Source organism: Miniopterus natalensis, chromosome 1 (genome assembly GCF_054644295.1).
Source record: "Miniopterus natalensis isolate mMinNat1 chromosome 1, mMinNat1.hap1, whole genome shotgun sequence".
NCBI classification, from domain to species: domain Eukaryota; kingdom Metazoa; phylum Chordata; class Mammalia; order Chiroptera; family Miniopteridae; genus Miniopterus; species Miniopterus natalensis.
The window spans coordinates 171,585,771-171,606,373 of NC_142081.1; the positions used below are offsets into that span (position 1 = coordinate 171,585,771).

General features: G+C 36.5%; 1 protein-coding gene across 1 annotated transcript in view; it reads left to right on the plus strand.

Moving 5' to 3' along the window:
- PDCL2 (phosducin like 2) overlaps positions 1–8,848 on the plus strand; it is a 28,866-nt gene extending 20,018 nt beyond the window's left edge. The window contains exons 6-7 of the mRNA XM_087828012.1: positions 5,166–5,374; positions 8,691–8,848. Coding sequence (XP_087684138.1) covers positions 5,166–5,374; positions 8,691–8,848 — 367 coding nt within the window. The remainder of the gene's footprint in view (positions 1–5,165; positions 5,375–8,690) is intronic.
- Positions 8,849–20,603: the final 11,755 nt, after the last annotated feature.

A 20,603-nucleotide genomic window follows, 5' to 3' on the forward strand; every position in this document is an offset into this window, starting at 1 on the left:
TTATGTCATTGTTTATATTGGAAAATTGATATTTAAGTTAGGTAGTACATACTTTCTAAATATTACTTTTAGTAGGCCACCTACTAAAATAAAGCAGTGTCTACATTTGTAGCATGTTATAATTATCAAAAGAAATGGTGTATATATATATATATATATATATATATATTCTGAAATGTAAATGAAACATAATTATTTAACTTATTTTTGTTAGCTTCTTGCTAACAAAATTGATAACATCACCTAGTATACTAGAGGAAGACAATTAAATATAGTAATAATGAAGTCTTTTAGGTGCTACAGTTGAATTCTATAGAGTAGATTAAAGGCACTGAAGAGGGAGTATTAAGTTCTACCCTGAGAGGAAGGAAGTATGGAACTTTCTATAGAGTAAATAATTCTTGGTATAGGCCTCAAAAAATAAGAAAAGATCCCCCAAGTTTACAGAGTTGGAGGAAGGAGACAGGCTGAACTGGGTATTTTAGATGGAGTGTACAACTTGAACAAAGGTACAGAAATAAGAGACACCATCTTGCTTTGGAGTGCTTTGAATAATATGACAGCCAGCATAGAATAATGCTGGAGAGAGAGGCAGAATCCAGACCAGGGAGAACCTTGAAAGCTGTATAAAGCTCACACTTTATTCTGAAGTGAATGAGCCATTGAAAGATTTTAAGCTTGAGGGAAGGGCAGTTGTTACACATGAGATTTTCATACTGAGCTCCCTTTGTCAGCAGGGTCAAGGATGAATTTGGAGAACCAAGCCTGGAAACAGATCATTTAGCTCAGATAAGAAAGGAAAGGAGTAAGGCAATGGAGAAAGAGAGGAGAGGCTGAGTATGAAATTAGAAGGTAGAAGCAATCTAAGCAATATTCTATTACTGATTAGATGTTGTAGAAGAAAGGGAGATTTTTGGCCTGAGTGCAAGACTAAGAAAATACAGAAGACAATGCATTATGGTAGAGTTTAAATGAGAAAAGCTATGGAGAACTCCAATGAGCAGGCCATGGGCCAATATCAAGATAAGTAAATGATTGTATTTTGTATATGTCAGATGAAGATAAAAAAAAGATTTTTTTGTGTGAGTAATTCTCTGCTTTGACTTTTTTTTCAACCTTTTGACCTTCCCTCATGGGACTCTCCCAACCCCCCTCCTCCACCTCTGGCAACCACCAATCTGTTTTTTTGGTATCTGTGACCTTCTTTTTTGTTGTTCTTGTAGGTTCCATATTTAAGAGAGATCATAAGGTATTTGTCTATCTTTCATACAGCACAAAGCCCTCAAGGTTTATCCATGTTGTTGCAAATGGAAAAAATCATTCTTTTTTTTATGGCTGAATAATATTACCATATATATATATATATATGGCACAGTTTCTTTATCCATTAATCAACTGATGGACACTTAGGTTGTTTCCATATCTTGGCTATTGTAAATAATGCTCCAATGAACATAGGGGTACATTTTTTAGTTAGTTTTTTCATTTTCTCTAGATAAATACCCAGAAGTGGAATTGCTGAATCATATAGTAGCTCTGTTTCTAATTTATGAGGAACCTCCATACTGTTTTCCATGGTGACTGCACCAAATTACATTCCCACTAACATGGTTTCCTACGTCCTTGTCAACACTTGTTATTTCATAACAGCCATTCAAACAGGTGTGAAGTGATTACTCATCGTGGTTTTTATTTGCATTTCTTTGATGATTAATGATGTCGAACATCTTTTCATGTACTTGTTGGACATCTGTATGTTGTCTTTGGAAAAAATGTCTATTTACATCTTGGGCCCACTTTTTTTTTATTGTTTGGTGTTTTGCTATTGAATTGTATGAGTCCTTTATATATTTTGGATATTGGCCCCTTATCAGATACTCAACTTGCAAATATTTTCTCCCATTCAGTCGATTACCTTTTCATTTTGTTGATGGTTCTTTTGCTTTGCTTTTTAGTATGATATAGTCCCATTTATTTATTTATTTATTTATTTATTTATTTATTTATTTATTTATTTATTTATTTATTTATTTTATTGCTTTTGCTTCTGGTTTTAGGTTTAAAAAATCATTGCCAAGATCCATGTCAAAGAGCTTACTGCCTGTGTTTTCTTCTGGGAGTTCTGTGGTTTCAGGTCTTATGTTCAAGTCTTTAATCCATTTTGAGTTCATTTTTGTCTATGGTGTAAGATAGTGGTCAAGTGTCATTCTTTTGCATGCGGCTATCCAGTTTTTCCAACACCATTTATTGAACAGATTGTCTTTTCTCCATTGTATATTCTTTGCTGACTCTTCTGTCATAAAATAATAGGCCATATATGTATGGGTTTAATTCTGGGCTCTCTATTCTGTTCCACTGACCTATGTGCCTGTTTTTTGGCCAATACCACATGGTTTTAATTACTGTAGCTTTGTGGTATAGTTTCAAATCAGGGAGTGTGATGCCTCTTGCTTTGTTCTTTCTCAAGATTGCTTTGGCTATTCAGGTATTTTTTGTGGTTCTGTACAAATATTAGGATTATTTGTTCTATTTCTTTGAAAAATGCCATTGGAATTTTGATAGGGATTGCACTGAATCTTTAGATTGCTTTGGGTAGTATGGACATTTTAACAATATTGATTCTTCCAATCCATGAGCATGGAATATCTTTCCATTTATTTGTTTTTTTCTGCCATTTCTTTCATTAATGTCCTATAGTGTTCAATACATAGGTCTTTCACCTCCTTGGTTAAATTTATTCCTAGGTATTCTATTCTTTTTAATGCAATTATATATGATATTGTTTTCTTTATCTTTCTGATAGTTTGTTAGTGTATAAAAATGCAACAGATTTTTATATATTGATTTTTGTATCTTTCAACTTTACTCAATTTGTTTTTTAGTTCGTACAGTTTTTTGATGGAGTCTTTTGGGTTTTCTATATATAATATGTCATTTGCAAATGGTGACAGTTCTACTTCTTTCTTTCCAATTTGGATGCCTTTTATTTCTTTTTCTTGCCTAATTGCTCTGGTTAGGACTTCCAACAGTATGCTGAATAAAAGTGAGAGTGAATATCCTTGTCTTGTTCCTGATTTTAGAGGAAAGGCTTTCAGCTTTTCACAGCTGAGTAGGATGTTAGCTGTGGGCTTGTCATATATGGCCTTTATTATGTTGAAGTACTTTTTCTCTGTACCCACTTTGTTGAAATTTATGAAACAAGTTTAGCAAAAATGTATTGAGAATAAAAGCCAGAAACTGATAAAGATAAACCAAACAATATATATAAATATAATTCCTCTCCCAAATATTGATTAGAACTTAGTGCATTTTCATTGATTTCCATTGTCAGGGTTTGTATAAATGGAGCAAGAACTCAAATGCATGCAAGGCAATTTGAGTGCAGAAATCTGTACTTTCCCCTGATTATTTACATTTGTCTGGCCCACATCTAAACATCATTTTTTTCTTAGTAACTAACCTTTATCAAGTTTTTCTAAAGCTTGCATTTGATTTTCACAAGAACTGCAATGGTTTTTCTTGTCCCACTTTCGTTTATTTGTTAATTATAATAAAATGTGCAATTTTCAAATTATAATAAAATGCACAAACAGGTGTAGAGAGAAAAAGCACACAAACGTCCAGAAGGGTCTTCATCTGCCTAGAGCATGTAGCATGCCCTGGCAAGAGTCACTCAGTTAAGAGAGCTTGATTTATTGGGTGTGACAGGTTTTAGGAGGTGAGAATACTAAAAGGGAATAGGATGCTTCTATGGTATCATGAAAGAGGCCAATTAAACATTATATATATTTTTTGAAAAGACATACAAAGCAGTACAAGAGAAAAAAATACTAATTGGTCTGTTCAAAGCAGCTTTCCCTGATTGACAGAGATCACACTAATCTTTCTCTCCTCATACACTGTTATATACCATATGAATGATGAGGAATGAATACAAGGACAAAGGAAGGCTGTACTTCTATCAAATTGAGGTTTATTAAAAGAAAATAGAAGAGAAAGATTAGGCTTCTTTTTCTTTTGGTTAAGAGAGGAGAGGAGATGAAGTTCATTAGCTGTTTACATAAAAATGGATAAGATTGCCCAGAAAATGTGTCTGGAGTGAGAAGAGGGTCTAGGACACAGTAACAAGGAACATATACATTTGAGGCATAGATAGGAGAAGGCAGTCAAAGCAATAAAAAGGAAATTAATAGAAAGTATTTCCACAGGAGCCAAAATAAGAGAGCCTTTCAAGAAGGGAAGTGAACAGGACATAGAGATTTCCATTTCCTTTTTCATCTGGGTTGTGAACAGGAGAGAGAGTAGTTATTACGAGGGGACAGATAGTTATAAGGGACTTTTAAAAAATTTACTAACTTGAATATGTTTATGCAAAGTGGAAAAGGAAAGATTGAGAAAACAGGAAAGGAGGAAAGCAGAATAACAGAGAAAAGTCCCATAGGAAATGGAAGAAGTATGAGATAAAGTAGCTTTGCAACATTTTAATAAAGCTGTGAGTGACTGATAGACTGGGAGAAAAGGGACCAATCAAAGAATCGAAGTCATGGGAGTTAGGTGGCAAAGCAGGAAGAATCGCACAGTTTGGTCACACTTCCAATTTTAAATTTCCAATGAGGAATAGTTCTGAATTGTGGGGAACAGGATGTGGCTGGAGTGGGATGTCGAGGAAAAGTGTGGGTGATCTTTGTTAGAGTCAAGAAATACAAGGAAGTTTGAGATAAGGAATTTTGGATTTGATAATCTCATGTGAAAATAAACCTGTGATGGTGACAAGAGCTGGGATCCCCTTTCTTTTAACTCTGAACTGCCACAGGTTCCCTAGAAGTGTCATTTATTTTTTTTCTCTCTCCTATGTCTTACAAACTAGGAACTGGCTTGATTAAATTGATGCTAAGTCAGATGTGGTTAGCCTTAGTTAGGCATCAAGTTCCCTTGGTAGCAAACTTTATTCCCAGGTTATAATGGTGTTTGTAATGAAAATCAGAGGACTCTACAGTTTGTCATTACTCAAGGTAACAATAGAGATGATATTGATATGTTCTTAGGTATTATTAAAAGAATATGTAAAGATATATTTTTCTTATAGAGATGTTTCACTTATTTTATTAGACTGAGATGAGTAGTTTGTTTTTTAAAGATATTGTATGTACTATTTCTCTTTTTAGCATTCCAATGTGTTTGTTGGTTAACCAGCATCTTAGTCTTCTAGCAAGAAAGTTTCCAGAAACTAAATTTGTTAAAGCCATCGTGAATAGCTGCATTCAACACTACCATGACAATTGTTTACCAACAATTTTTGTTTATAAAAACGGTCAGATAGAAGGCAAATTCATTGGAATTATAGAATGCGGAGGGATAAATCTCAAGCTAGAAGGTAATGATGTTATTTTAAAAATTTGTCTGTAAAAAAAGAGGTGAAAACTTCACTAAATTAACAAATATCATGAAAGTTTAATTCCATCAGACATAAGGTTTTTTCCCTTTTCTTCCAGTCTCTTTTTGTATGCCTCCAGATTAATTTCCTACAATAATACTTTTATCCTAGCACCCATTTGCTTAAATCCTTATTGGTTCCTTGCCTCAAATAAGTTAAAAATTCAGAATTTTCTGCCTGAGAATTTCAGACCACTTATCTAACTATATTTCTCAATGCTTTCTTGTTTCTGTGCCACCAGGCTGGTCTTCAGCCACTACCCGGGACACTCTAGTTTGTTCCTTTATACTTTGTTTCATACTCTTTCGCTGTATCCCAAATACCCTACTCTTCTTTATTCCTGATTCCAAATCCTATTCCTTCATGGGTCTCCCAGTTTTCCATTTATCCCATGATATGATTTTGGACCAATTCATTATCTGCCTTCCTGTTCTCTACTAAATTTCTATAGCATATATTCCCTATAAAACTTACTTTCACTTATCCACATTCTATCTGATTTTGTTGGTTAATTAATTCCCTTTGAACTTTGTCTTCCTAACAGGTGTAAGTGCCATCCCTCCTATCATTTTCTTTTTCATAGTACATAAAACATTTTTACCTTCTTTAATGATTTTTACTTCCTGACCTAGTTTTGATGCCATATCCTTTATCAAGGATTAATTTCATATTATAAAAATCTTTTTCTTACCGTCATGTTAAAGCCATTGTGAATAGTTCTTCTTAACAGCTAGTTTATCTACTCTTTTGTTCCCTTAAGACTTTTTGGCCTTACTGGTACCTCCAGTACTTTAATTGTTCCAGAATTACTCTCTTCCCTTCTCCTAGTCTCTAAGGCCCTCTTTGTTTTATTACCCTGTTTTTTCAGCTTGGACCTCATTTCTTTATTAAAAATTTTTTTTCAATAATAGGAAAAACAATAATGTAGCAATCATTCATGTAATTACCAAAAATAACAAATGTGAACATTTGTTCATGTTTGCTTCAGCTATTTTTTTAAATTGCTGAAATAAACATTACAGATATAGTTGAAGTTACTTACATTTCCATTCCTAGTACCATTCCCCTCTCTTCCTCCCTAGAGGCAATCACTATCATGAATAATGTGTTATCTGGTCCATGCTCTTTTATTAGTTTGTTAAAAAAATTTTAAATTGTCATAAAATACACATAATATGAAATTTACCATCTTAAACATTTTTAAATATATAATGCAGTATTATTAACTATAATTACCATGGTGAACATTACATATCCAGAACTTTATTTTATAAATAAATAAATAATTTAACCATTTTAAAGTATATAGGTCAGTGGAGTTATGTGCATCCACATTGTTTGCTGCCACCACCATTATCCATCTCTAGAACACTTTCATCTTGCATAACTGAAACTCTATACCAATTAAACAATAACTCCCCATTCCCCTCTCTCTCTAGCCCCTGACCATTACCATTCTACTTCCTGACTCTATGAACTTGACTACTCTCAATATCTCATATAAGTGAATCGTACAGTATTTGTTCTTTTGTGACCGACTTATTTCACATAACATAATGTCCTCAAGGTTCTTCCATGTTGTAGCATGTATAGGGTTCCTTCCTTTTTAAGGCTGCATAATATTCCATTGTATGTTTATACCATATTTTGTTTACTCATTTATCTGTTGGTGGATGCTTGGGTTGATTCTGTCTTTTGGCTATTGAGAATAATGCTGCTATGAACATAATGTACAAATAATCAGTTCTAGCCCGGCATCAACCTAGGATCCAGGAGATCGAGGTTCGATTCCCGGTCAGTAGTGTGTGAGAGGCAGCCGACCAATGACTCTCTCATCATTGATGTTCCTATCTCTCTCTCTCCCCCTCCTTTCCTCTCTCTGAAATCAATAAAGATATGTTTAAAAAAAAAAAAAATCAGTTCTAGTCCCTGCTTTTAATTCTTTTGGGTATAAACTTGGAAGTAGAATTGCTGAATCATATGGTAATTCTATTTTAATTTTTTGAGCAACAGCATACTCTTTTCACACTAGCTGTACCATTTTATATTCCCACCAACAGTGTATAAGAATTTCAGTTTCCCCACATTCTCTCCAACACTTGTTATTTTCTGTTCATTTTTAAAAATAGTAACCATCTTAATGTGTGTGAGGTGTTTTTCCCACTGATTTTTAATGTTTCCTATGTTATTTTTTATGGTTCAAAAATGCTTCAGTTTGTTTTTGAAGTCTCTACTGTGTCTCACTGGTCTATTTGTTTATCTCTGAATCCATATAGCATGGTCTTAATTACTATAGCTTTATAATAATCTAGTTGTCTCTAGTAGGGCACGTCTTTTTCAAAATTTAATATAAATGTTGGAATTAGTCAAGTTTGTGGAAAGTCTTGTTGATTATTTATTAGATTAATTGTTGGAGACTTGATATCCTAATAACAGTAGGTATTCCTATCCACGAATGAGATATATGTTGTCATTTATTTTGGTCTTTTATAATTTTCCCATAAACATAATATGTATATATTATATATTGTAATGTAATATATTTTATAATTTTCCTTATAAATATTCTATTACTTAGTACTTAGGAATAAATTTGATAAAATGATGAATTTGCAGGGATGGGGGAATTTTGGGTTATCAACTCAATTCTTTTCAGTTTTCTCTTGGATATATTTTGGTTTTTCATATTTTTGTTGAAATTTTCCCATTAAAGTTTTCAAATGTATTGGCACTAGTTTTTTCATAAGTTGTCTCAGAGCTTTAAAATCTTTACTTTGTTTATGTCCCATGTCAATTCTTGATATTATTTGTGTGTTTTTTTTTCCTTTTCTTGCCATAATTTTTGTGTGAGGTGTGTCTGTTAGTTCTTTCAAGCTACCAGTGTTTGATTTTGTCGGTCACCTCTACTTTTGTCTTCCTACTTTTGCTAAAGTCTTTTCTTCAGTATATCCCTCTTTCTGAAAATCTTGGGTTTACTTTATTGTTCTTTTCCTAGCTTCTTGATTTGAACTTTTATACCACTTATTTTCAATCATTTTAAAATAAAAATCTTAACCATAATTTCTCCTTCTAAGTATAATTTTGCTGTATCCAATGCATATTTTGATATTGTACTGCTTTCATTGGCATCCAGTTCTAAATATACCTTTTCCACATTAATTTTATAAGAGTCAGCTCTGTTTCATATAGATGAGAAATTCTTCTTTTCATGTTTCTAAGATTTTAATCTAATTTAATGATGGGTTACTTATTGCAGAACTTGAATGGAAGCTAGCAGAAGTTGGAGCAATACAGACTGATTTGGAAGAAAACCCCAAAAAAGGCATTGTAGATGTGATGGTATCTTCAATCAGAAACACTTCTATTTATGATGACACTAATAGTTCAAACAGTGATGATGATGATACCAAATAGAGGAAAATAATTAATAAATCGCTTTAAAGTGTTTATGTACTGAATGTTTTATTTGTCACTACCTTTATAATAAGAGATCAGAAAATTTATAGATTTCTTTTCAGTTTCATGTTAGAATTATAGCTTAGACATCATTTCAAAAACTTTCAGGTATTTCAGAAATTGCCTCTAACAGAACCAGAATTTATACTGAACCTTTAAATTATTTTTCTGTGGCTTATCGTTTTTCTGACCCATGTTAGACAAAAACACTGATATTACAAGTCCTCTGTGTTGCCTACTCTCTTCTAAAGAGAGGCCTATGAATGAAAATGATGAAAGAGAACCATGAAATTTCATTGAATTTATGATCATAAATTTTAAAGTCTATTATTTAAGGGCCTTGAGTGAAAATACTTACATTTATAACCATATGCTTTTTCTTTGAAATTTCTTACCTATTAAAAAAATTAACCACTCAATATAAAAATGCAATTTAAAGATTCTAAAAATTACATAAGAAACATATCCACTTATTATTGTTTTTACTAGTTCTATTATTGTTAGAAAATTAATAAATATCATCATTAATAGATGCTAAAATCATTAGAACTGTATGACACGTAAGTTTCTAAATCAGGAGAAATGAGAAAAATATATTGTGACGCCTACCTATGGTTTAATAGTAATCCCAGAAAAATTCATCATGAGAAAACATACAATATTAGGGTACTGCAGATGACCTGCAGGATATTTTATCTTGGCTTAACAATGAGCACCATTTTTAGAGAAAATGGTGGTAAATCCAGCATGTAATAGTTCAATAACAGATTTTGGTTTTTTTATTTGTTCATATTGATGACCCATCATTTTGATTATGGTTGTTTATTGATTTTGTGAGAGAATCTAGACTAAGTGATTTGATTACAAAATGATTTGATTACAAAAGTAAATTGGTGAGAATTGAAGCAGTTTAACATGGAGCCAAGAAAAGTCCCACTGCTGTTCTTGGGAGTAGGTAGGGGTCACAGAGGCTGCACAGAATGATGAAGTGGAAGAAAAGTTAAATACAGATTTGAGTAAGGTATTGATAATTTATTTCACCAGGTAGGGTAAAATCAAATGATCTAACTTTGGAAAGAATTAGGAAGATCCCTTTCTTCTGAGATAGCAAAGAAGGGCTCTTGAAAATATACAGCTTGTGATAAAGGGAAGGAAAGTTGGGAGTTGCACACCATGGTCTTTATTTTAGCATTCTGCACACATACAAGAGAAATAATTACCTACTGGTCCAATTCCTAATGCTTTCTTTAACAAACAAATGGATAAATTTCTGTTCAAGATAAAACTGTTGTGGAAATGAAAAGCCATGCAGTCATAAACTTAAAATGTAACTTTAATGCCATCTAATGCATATAAATATGAACATTATTTTCCCCTCCAATTGAAACCAAAGGCAGGAAGTTCTCCTAAATGTAATCCTATATTTTTAGTAAATCTATATCTATTTTCTTTTTTAAATTAAAATGAACAGAGGAAGTACTAATGAATAGTATTTGAGATATCTGAATTAAAAGATTCATATTTCCCTTTTAACTCTTAACTCAAATCCACCAGGTGGCAGTAAGTTTTATCCACAAGCACAATTCCTGAAGACTTTAACATTTGTAAAAATCCTAAAAATATAGCATGTTAGAGGTGGCTGGTTGTGATTCCAGCCCCAGCCTCTTTCAAATGCACGCTCCACCCCCACCCCACCCCCTCCCACCCCGTGTCTCTCTCTCTCTCCTAGGGAGTACTTCTTTCTGCCTGCCGACAGAGCCAGTGCTACTTCCTTACGCTACTTCATTTATACATTCTCATTTAAGTAGGGTATAAATATTTGTTAGAATGCAGAGGCATTATTTAATTCCAATAATGTGTTTCCCATTTTATGAATTTTTTATTTGATGGGATACAAACAAAAGTTTTTCAAATTGCCAATATTCTACAGTTGTTGACCTACCAAAATGGATATTTTCTATGTTCCAGCCTAATATTTTTTCTCTCTTCTCTCTACTCCTTGCTGCTCACTGTGCTTTGTTGAAACTCCCTCCCCTGCTTTATATAAAGTGCCTTGTTTGTCAAAGTGTGGCCCTGGAATCAGCAGCGTCCCCAGGGAGCTTGTTAGGAACGCAGGATCTCTGGCCGCATCGCAGACTAACTGCATCAGAAACTTTGTTTTGATGGGATCCTGAGGTGATTAAGCAGCACTGGGTAGCAAACCCCTTAGAGACATCTTGAGCGTGTTCTTTAACTTCTTCCTCCACTCGCGGTCATCAAGAGTATGTCTGGTTTAAAACTCCACTCTCAGTTCTAAGGCACATGTTCTCTGGCTGAACTTGTGACTCAGCAACTCTAAAGACAGAGGTGGGGGTTGTTTTCAACCAATTTTGTCACTCTCTCTTCAAGGCCTACTCCCTCTGGTGTGGGGTGGGGACTGGGAGGGAAATTAGGGAAGAAAGGGATACATTTTTCTCCACTGCTTAAATACAACCCAGGTTGCTTGTAAATGCTCACTCATTAATGGGCACAGAGTTCAGAATCTCTGAGGCGGCCCCTCCACTGCACAGCTCCCTGACCTGGGAGATCAGCCTGCTGCTCTCTCTTTCTCTCTCAGTTCCCACTCTCAGAAGCATGTCCAGCCTTTTGCTGCTAGAATTTCTTTCCCCCTTAGTTGTCTAGATGGTTCAAACCTGGACAGCACTTTCTATACAGCATCAGTGAACCCAGGAGAAAGGTCCGCACCCCTGCCATGCCAAGCTGAAGGAGTGCAGGTTGCTTTACTCAGCCTGCTCGCTAGCCTGCTGTCTCGCACCAAGTCTCTGCCCCCGTTTAGGTAGGTGCAGGGCACATCAGCCAATCTGCCAGAGGACGGGATGCCAGGCTCTCCTTACAGTTACCTCCAATTTCTCTAGCTGGCTCTACTGAAGCCTTGTTCCTTTAACTTGGAGTGGGGCAGGGATAAATTGAAAGGAAAAGCCACAGTACTTTGCAGGACCCAGCTAACTCCAATACTTCTCTTCCTGAGCGTTCTGCTTATGTGACCTGAGAGTGAGGGTTGTAGGTTTTGACTATAGTAGGTCATTTTGTTCAGATTTGTCTTGGCTAAAGGACTAGGTATCTGGCCCCAAATATTGGCAGCTATTTAGAAGGTGAGTAATTCATGCTCTTTGTTCCCTATTTTGGACCTCACTCAGCATCCTGTTACATGGGTGTTAGCTGTGTCTATACTCTTGTGGGTCCTTCAGTACTATATTACTAACTCAGTACTAGTACATCATGTTTTATTGATTTCAGTTTATCTCTCCTTTGTACTTTAATACACATTAGTAAGGCTAACTCTTGACAAGACTGTAATCTGCCTACAGTTATGATTTAGGATATAAAGATGACCCTAAAAATCTCCTAGCATGTTACACTTTTCATCTCATTCATTCATTGATTCAATCATTCATTTACTTCAGGCACTGAAATAGATGCTGCATATACAGTGGTGAACAAAACACATGGTTCTTGCCTCCTGGGGTGTGCCATGTGGTGGTGGGGAAGATAGTTAAGAGATAAGAAAACAAATATCAAACAAATATATGTGGAATTTAAATTTATAGTATGGAGGAAACAGCACAACAATAGAGAAGAACTGTGGGTACTGCGTGGAGGGGACAGGTGGGAGGTGGGAAGGGGACCTACTTAAGTTGGGTGGTCAGAGCTTTGAGACATGAAGATTAAGGAGTAGCAAGACATGAGGGAGATAGAAGGCAGTCCAGGCAAGGGCACAGCACGGGTCAGAGCCTGGGAATAGACAGTAGCAAGGAGCTGAAGGAAGCTTCTGGGTTGGGAGTGTTATGGAGAAAGGGGAAATGGCAGGACATGAGGTTGGAGAGAGAGCAAGGGCTAGATCAACAGGGTATTATGGCCATTATTAAGAACTTGGGTTTCTTAATAATTATTAAATAAAGGGTTTTAAATAAAGGGTTTTTATTTTAACCCATTATTAAATAAAGGGTTTTAAATGGGAACATGTGGTTTCATTTATACTTTCAAAAGAATATTCTTGTTGCTCTGTGAAGAATAGAATGAAGGAGGCATCAGGTAGGCTACTGAGCATATGTGTATGGAGCCCAAAGGAGAAGTGTAGGCTGAAATTACAAATCTGTGAGGCTTTAAAAATATATATATATATCTTTATTGATTTCAGAGAGAGGAAAAGAGAGGGAGAGAGAGAGAGACAGAAACATCATTGATGAGAGAGAGTCATTGATTGGCCAGCCTCCTGCACGACCCTGACTGGGGATTGAGTCTGCAATCCCGGCACGTGTCCTGACTGGGAACGGAACCTCCTTCTCCTGGATCTTAGGTAGATGCTCAACTGCTGAGTCACACCCAGCTGGGCAACCTGTGAGTCATTTTAACCATTCCTAGGGTTCCAACAAAAATTGTTAAAGCCTAGAACAACCATCCTTACCACCCAACCTTTGTGTAGAAGTTTATAATTTACATTTGATCATCACAATTCTGAGATACTTATTTTTCAAACTTTATAGATAAATACCTAGAAGCTCAGAGAAATTATTTGACTTACTTGGCTTAGTATGTCAGGATTTAAGCCTAGACTTTTTACTACCAAATCCATAATACCACTTCATTGTATTATACTTCTCTCTATTTTAAAGGGTCTAGAAAGAATATGAGTAATTGCCTTAACCATGAAGCTTTCTCTAAAAAGAAAACTTCTTATATTCCCTAATATGCATATCTTAAACTTCGTATGTTCCACTCACCTTAAGCTATGGTGGTAAAACTAAGAATGTCAATGAAAGCATGGATGAGATAGGTACTATGAAGGAACAGAAAGGAATCTGCGACAGATAGGACACAGAAAACTAGGAAAATTTGAGTAAAAGAGATGTAAGAATTACACAAAAAGGAACATCATTTATAATAGCCAACATTAACTTGGGATTTCTTATGTATCAGGTACAATTACACACACACACATGCACACACACCTGTATGTGTTATCTATCTACTATATCTCCTCTCAATTATCCTAGGAGGTGGGATCGTTATTATCTTCATTTTACAGAGGAGGGAACTGAAGAACAGAAAAATAACTTGTTCAAAGTCATGCAGATATTAAGTGGAGGGGCTGGGATTTTTCCCCCCCTTTATTTAATTTATTTTTTTCCCACCACCATTTATCCCCCTACCCCTTTCCTTCTCCCCTGCCCTCTCCCCCCCCCATCTCCACACTGTTGTCTGTGTCCATGAGTTTGTTCTCATTTTTTGCTCAATCCCTCCACTCCCTATCCCCTCTTCCCCCCGAGCTGTCTGCCTGCCCTCTTTCTATGAGTCTGTCTCTATTTTGCTTGTTAGTTAAGTTTGTTCATTAAAATCCACATATGAACGAAATCATATGGTACTTGCCTTTCTCTGACAGGCTTATTTCACTTAGCATAATGTTCATCAGGTCCGTTCATCAGGTCCATTCATTCGGAATAAAATTTTCTTCCTTTTTACAGTTGAGTAGTATTTCATCATGTAAATGCACTACAGCTGCTTTATCTACTCATCTACTGATGCACACTTGGGCTGTTTGCAAATCTTGGATATTGTAAATAATGCTGCAGTGAACATAGGGGTACATATAATCTTTTGAATTAGTGTTTTGGGATTCTTCAGATAAGTGGAATTGCTGGGTCATAAGGTATTTCCATTTTTAATTTTTGAGGTAACACCATATTACTTTCCACAGTGGCTGCACCAATCTGCATTCCAACCAACAGTGCACAAGGATTCTCTTTTCTCCACATCCTCACCAACACTTGTTTGTTGATTTCTTGATGATAGCCATTCTGACAGGTATGAGGTGATAGCTCATTGTGGTTTTAAGTTACATTCCTCTGATAGTGACATTGAGCATTTTGGTGTATGTCTGTTGGCCCTCTGTATGTCCCATCTGTACAAACATGGTGTATGTTTCCACTTATTTGTATATTCTTTAATTCTTTAGTTTGCCCAATTTTTTAATTGGATTGTTTTTTTGGTGTTGAGTTGTATAAGTTCTTTATAAATTTTGACTATTCACCCCTTATCAGATGTATCATTGGCAAATATGTTTTCCCATTCAGTGGGTTGTCTTTTCTATTTAGTTGATGGTTTCCTTTGCTTTGCAAAACCTTTTTAGTTTGATATATTCCCATTTGTTTATTTTTTCTTTTGTTTCCCTTGCCTAAGGAAATATATCAGAAAAAATATTGCTACTAGAAATGTCTAAGATTTTATTGCCTGTGTTTTCTTCTAGGATTTTTATGGTTTCGAGTCTAACATTTAAGTCTTTAATCCATTTTGAGTTTATTCTTGTGTGCAGTGTAAGAAGGTGGTCTAGTCTGACTTTTTTTTTGCATGTATCTGTCCAATTTTCTCAACACCACTTATTGAATAGACTATCTTTATCCCATTTTATGTTTTTGCCGCCTTTGTCAAATATTGACTGTAAAGTCGTGGGTTTATTTCTGGGCTCTCTATTCTATTCCATTGATCAATTTGTCTCTTTTTATGCCAGTACCATATTGTTTTGATTACTATGGCCTTGCACTATAGTTTGATATCAGGGAGTGTGATTCCTCCAACTTTGTTCTTTCTCAAAATTGCTGTTGTTATTTGGGGTCTTTTGTGTTTCCATAGACATTTTCAAAATATTTGTTCTATTTCTGTGACAAACACCATTGGTATCTTGATAGGAATTACGTTGAATGTGTAGATTGCTTTGGGTAGTATGGACATTTTAATGAGGGTAATTGTTCCTATCCATGAACATGGTGTATGTTTCCACTTATTTGTATATTCTTTAATATCTTTCTTCAGTGTCATATAATTTTCCAAGTACAGGTCTTTTACATCTTTGGTTAAATGTATTCGTAGGTATTTTATTCCTTTTGAAACAATTGTGAATGGGATTTTTTTTTTTTTTTTTTTTTTTTAGTTTACCTTTCTGATAGTTCATGATTGGTGTATAAAAATGCAACTGACTTTTGAATGTTTATTTTATGTCTAGCTACTTTACTGAATTTATCAGCTCTAGTAGTTTTGGTGGCATCTATATACAGTATCATGTCATCTGCAAATAATGGCAGTTTTACTTTTTTCTTTCCAATTTGGATGCCTTTTATTTCTTCTTATCTGATTGCTGTGGCTAGGAGTTCCAGTACTATGTTGAATAAAAGTGTTGAAAGCACACATCCCTGTCTTGTTCATGATTTTAAGGGGAATGCTTGTAGTTTTTGCCCATTGAGTATGATGTTGGCTTTGGGTTTGTCATAAATGGCCTTTATTACATTGAGGTACGTTCCCCCTATTCCCACTTTGCTGAGAGTTTTGACCATAAATGGGCGCTGGCTTTTAATCAAATGCTTTTTCTGCATCTATTGATATGATCATGTGTTTTTTTCATTTAGTTTGTTTATGTGGGGTAGCACATTTAGTGTTTTTCAGATATTGTACCAACCTTGCATCCCCGGAACAAATCCTACTTGATCATGGTGTATGATATTTTTCAATGTATTGCTGGATTCAGTTTGCTAATATTTTGTTGATAATTTTAGCATCTATGTGCATCAGGGATATTGGCCTATAATTTTCTTTCTGTCTTGTCTTTATCTGGTTTTGGAATTAGGATAACGTTGGCCTCATAAATGAGCTTGGGAACCCTTCCCTCCTCTTGAATTTTTTGGAATAGTTTGAGAATGTTTGGTAAAATTCACCTGTAAAGCCATCTAGTCCGGGCTTTTGTTTGTTGGGATTTTTTATTATTATTATTGCTTCAATTTACTAGTTGTAATCTCTCTCTTAGGTTCCTGATTCTTCCTGATTTAGTTTTGATAGATGGTATGTTTCTAGGAATTTATTCATTTTGTCCAGATTGTCCAATTTGTTGTCATATTGTTGTTGGTAATATTTTCTTACAATACTTTGTATGTCTTTGGTGTCAGTTATTAGTTCTTTCATTTCTGATTTTATTTACTTGGGTCCTCTCTTTTTTTTCCTTGATGAGTCTGGTTGTAGGTTTGTCAATCTTGTTTATCTTTTCAAAGAACCAGCGCTTGGTTTCATTGATCTTTAGTATTTTTTTTTTTTACTTTTATTTTATTTCTGCTCTGATCTTTATTATTTCCTTCCTCCTACTCACTCTGGGCTTCATTAATTGTTCTTTTTTCTAGTTTCTTTAAGTCTAAATTAGATTATTTGAGCCTTTTCTTATTTCTTGAGATAGGCCTCTAATGACATGAATTTCCTTCTTAGGACTGCTTTCCGTGTGTCTCATAGATTTTGGGTTGTTGTGTTCTTATTTTCATTTGTTTCAAGGTATCTTTTGATGTCTTCCTTGATCTCATTGTTAATCCATTCATTGTTTTGTAACATGTTATTTAGCTTTGATGTTTTTCTGTGTTTTTCATTTTCTTCTTGTGATTGATTTCAAGTTTCATAGCATTATCGTCAGAGAAGATGTTTGATAGGATTTCAGTCTTAAATTTATTGAGACTTGGTTTGTGTCCTAGCATAGACTATCCTAGGAAATGTTCCATGGCACTTGAAAAGAATGTCTTTCTGCTGCTTTGGGTGAAATTCTCTAAATATATCAATTAAATCCATTTCATCTAGTGTGTCATTTAAGGCTGTCATCTCCTTGTTGATTTTCTGTCTGTAAGATCATGTCAATGAGGTATTAAAATCCCCTACTATAACTGCATTACTGTCAAGCTCTCCCTTTATGTCCATCAAGACTTGCTTTACATATTTAGGTGCTCCTATGTTGGGTGCACAAATGTTTACAAGGGTTATAGTCTCTTGTATTGCTCCCTTTTTCATTATGTAGTTTCTTTCCACCTAATCTGCTGCCACCTTGGATCCAATAAATCCTCATCTCCAGTCCCACTCATCACACCTCAGCTTCAGCCCCTGGGGACTGGGATTTAAATCCTGGCAGTTTAGTTCCCAATTCTGTACACTTTCTTTGTTTTGTTTTATTAATCCTTGCCCAAGGATATTTTTTCATTGATTTTTTTTTCTTTTGAGAGAGAGTGGAAGGGAGGGAGGGAAACATCAGTGTGTCTCTCTTACACTGACTGGTTGCCTCCTGAACACGCCCAGACAAGGCCAGGGATCCAACCTGCAACCCAGGTATGTGCCCTTGACCGGGAATTGAATGTGCAACCCTTCAGTTTGTGGGCCGATGCTCTTATCACTGTGCCACACCGGCCAGGGCTCGGTCCTGTACTCTTAAGCACTGTGCTATATTGCCTCTATCAAGACATCAACTGGGGGAATCAGTTGGGAAGGGAGTTTGAAATGCAGTTTAAATAAGAAGGCAAACAAGAAGGGGTGAACAGTATTTTAATTACATAAACTGTGTTTAAGGAAAGGATTTAGTCAGTGGGACTAATTTAGGATCTATGAAACTATGAGGAAGGACTTTCATTTTAGAGAAAAGTGGAATCTGGAAGTATGAAAAGTTACTACAAATATTACCCAGTTTTATTTTTGGAGAATATATGGGGAGAAAGGGTATGTTGTGAACTGAACCATGGGAAATGAGCAGTAGCACAAGAATGGCAGAAAAAAGAGGATTATCAACAGGTCTGAGTAAATGATTAAATATAGAAAGTGAGAGAGGAAAGAGTCAAAGATGAACATGATTTGATCCTGGTGACTAAGAGGACAATGGAACCATTAAAAAGGGCAAAGGTATTTTTGAAGATATGTGCTCTAGATGATGCAGAACATGAGGGATCACTTTCTCTGGAATAAAATCTAAACATCCACATCCTAGGAAATGCATTCAAACCCTCTTATAAGCTAGGATGCAACCTACTTTATCAGTATAATGAACCTTGCATTCTCTCTTGCTACCTGTATCTGCCCTTCATGATCACCAGTGGCAGAAAACCTCTAATTTAATAAATAAAACAAGCACATTAATTTATTGAGTAATTTAATTTCCAGAGTTATCTAGTCTATATTGGTTTCAGGCAGGGCATCAAACATGTCTTCAGGCTAGAATCTCTGAATCTGCTCCCCGGCCCCCCTTCCTTCTTTCTCTGAATTTGAGTGGAAAGATGGTCTTAAATCCATTAGAAAAGAGAGAGCCCTTCTTGGTACCTCCAGCCTAAGGCAAAGGATTAACTTGAATATGCTTCCCCCCTAGAGGCGCACCCCAGCCCTAGAGACAGAGTGAGAAAGGATAGTTCTCCAAAAGAAATGATCTGCCATTCTTCTGCTACTGCTCATTTCCCATGGTCACACTAAAATCCCTTCTGTGTACATAAAGCATGCTTTCCCACTCTCCACTGAAAGACACTCAGCTGAAAGATCAGGATCTGAGTAAGTTCAATTTTTATGTTTGTTTTTTTCCTCTCTGTGCATACAATTTGAGCAAGAATCTGAAATGTTTACTGAGATGAATGTTACCTGAAGGGAGAACTTTATAGCTAAACGTTATTTTTTGAAATAAGAAGATGGTTTCTATATCAAGTTGAAAAGAAATCCATTAAAACATGAAAACTACTAGGAACTGAGACTGTAAAGGCCTCTTCTCCCATAATTTACAACTACTGAACTGTGCTTTTTCCATGTGGACCACGTGTGTTTTAAGAACAAGGAGAGTAATGTCCCTGTAAGATAAGCAGCAGTAGTCACCCTTTTTTCTAACAAGGAAAGCCTTGAAGTTAGGGTTCTGGTGTACCTCCACTACTGCAGCCCTCATCTTTCCTTATGCTAACACCTGGTTTCCCTGCAGCGGAAACCGCACCTCAGTTCCAGACTTGAGTTCTGGCTGAAAGAGAATTGAGCCAAGGCTCAACTACAAACTAAAGTTTTACCTAGAAAGTCACAAAGGTAGAAGAAGTGAGCCAGCTGGGCTGCCTGGCTGGGATCAGGAAACAAGTTACAGAGGCAAAGGAAGGGTCAGAGTTAGGGTTAAAGGCCAGGTGAAAGACTCCAAGTGAACACATCCTGACCTCCTTTTGCCTCCTCCAGCCACGGGCGCCGGTCCTGTCTCCCAGGCCCACGCACCAGTTAAGAAGCGACCCAGGCTGTGCTCCCCAGGGGAGGAGTGAAGGCCGAGTCTCTAGAAGTCCAGTCACCTCGCAAACCCCTCTTCCAGCCCCAGGAGAGGAAACCCGAGTGAGGCCATTGGAAGCGGGGAAAAAATCTTCCCTAACAAAATGATTTTTGCAAAGTGATTTCTTTTTTAAGTGAGAGAGGGTCCCCTTTTTAGCGTCGGGACCTTCCGTCCGGCAGGAAGCCCTTTCTCCCGTCTTTGGCTCCCAGCATCCAGGGTGAGCGCCAAAGCCGCCTGGACCTAGCGCTGACGCTCCGCGACCGGCCGCACCCTCCACGGACCAGGCCCCGCCTCTCCCCGGCTTTCCAGTAACTGGTGCGGGGAAGAGGGCGCCAGGAAGATCCCGGTTTTCCTCCGTCCCCGGCGGCGGACGCGGACGGCGCACGCACGCGGCCCAAGGGAGGGGGAGTCTCCGCCGCTGCCCGGGATCCCCTCCGCGTCTCCACGACACCTAACGGGGCAAGTCGCATGCGCGGGAGACACTCGGGGGAAAGGGAGAGTGAGGGGAGGGGCGAAAGCGAAGCGCTGGCCGTCGGAGCGCGCGAGGTCACTGACGACGCATGCGCCGGGAGGGAGCGCAATCACAGACGCTGCCGGCGGCCACCGGTTTAAAGG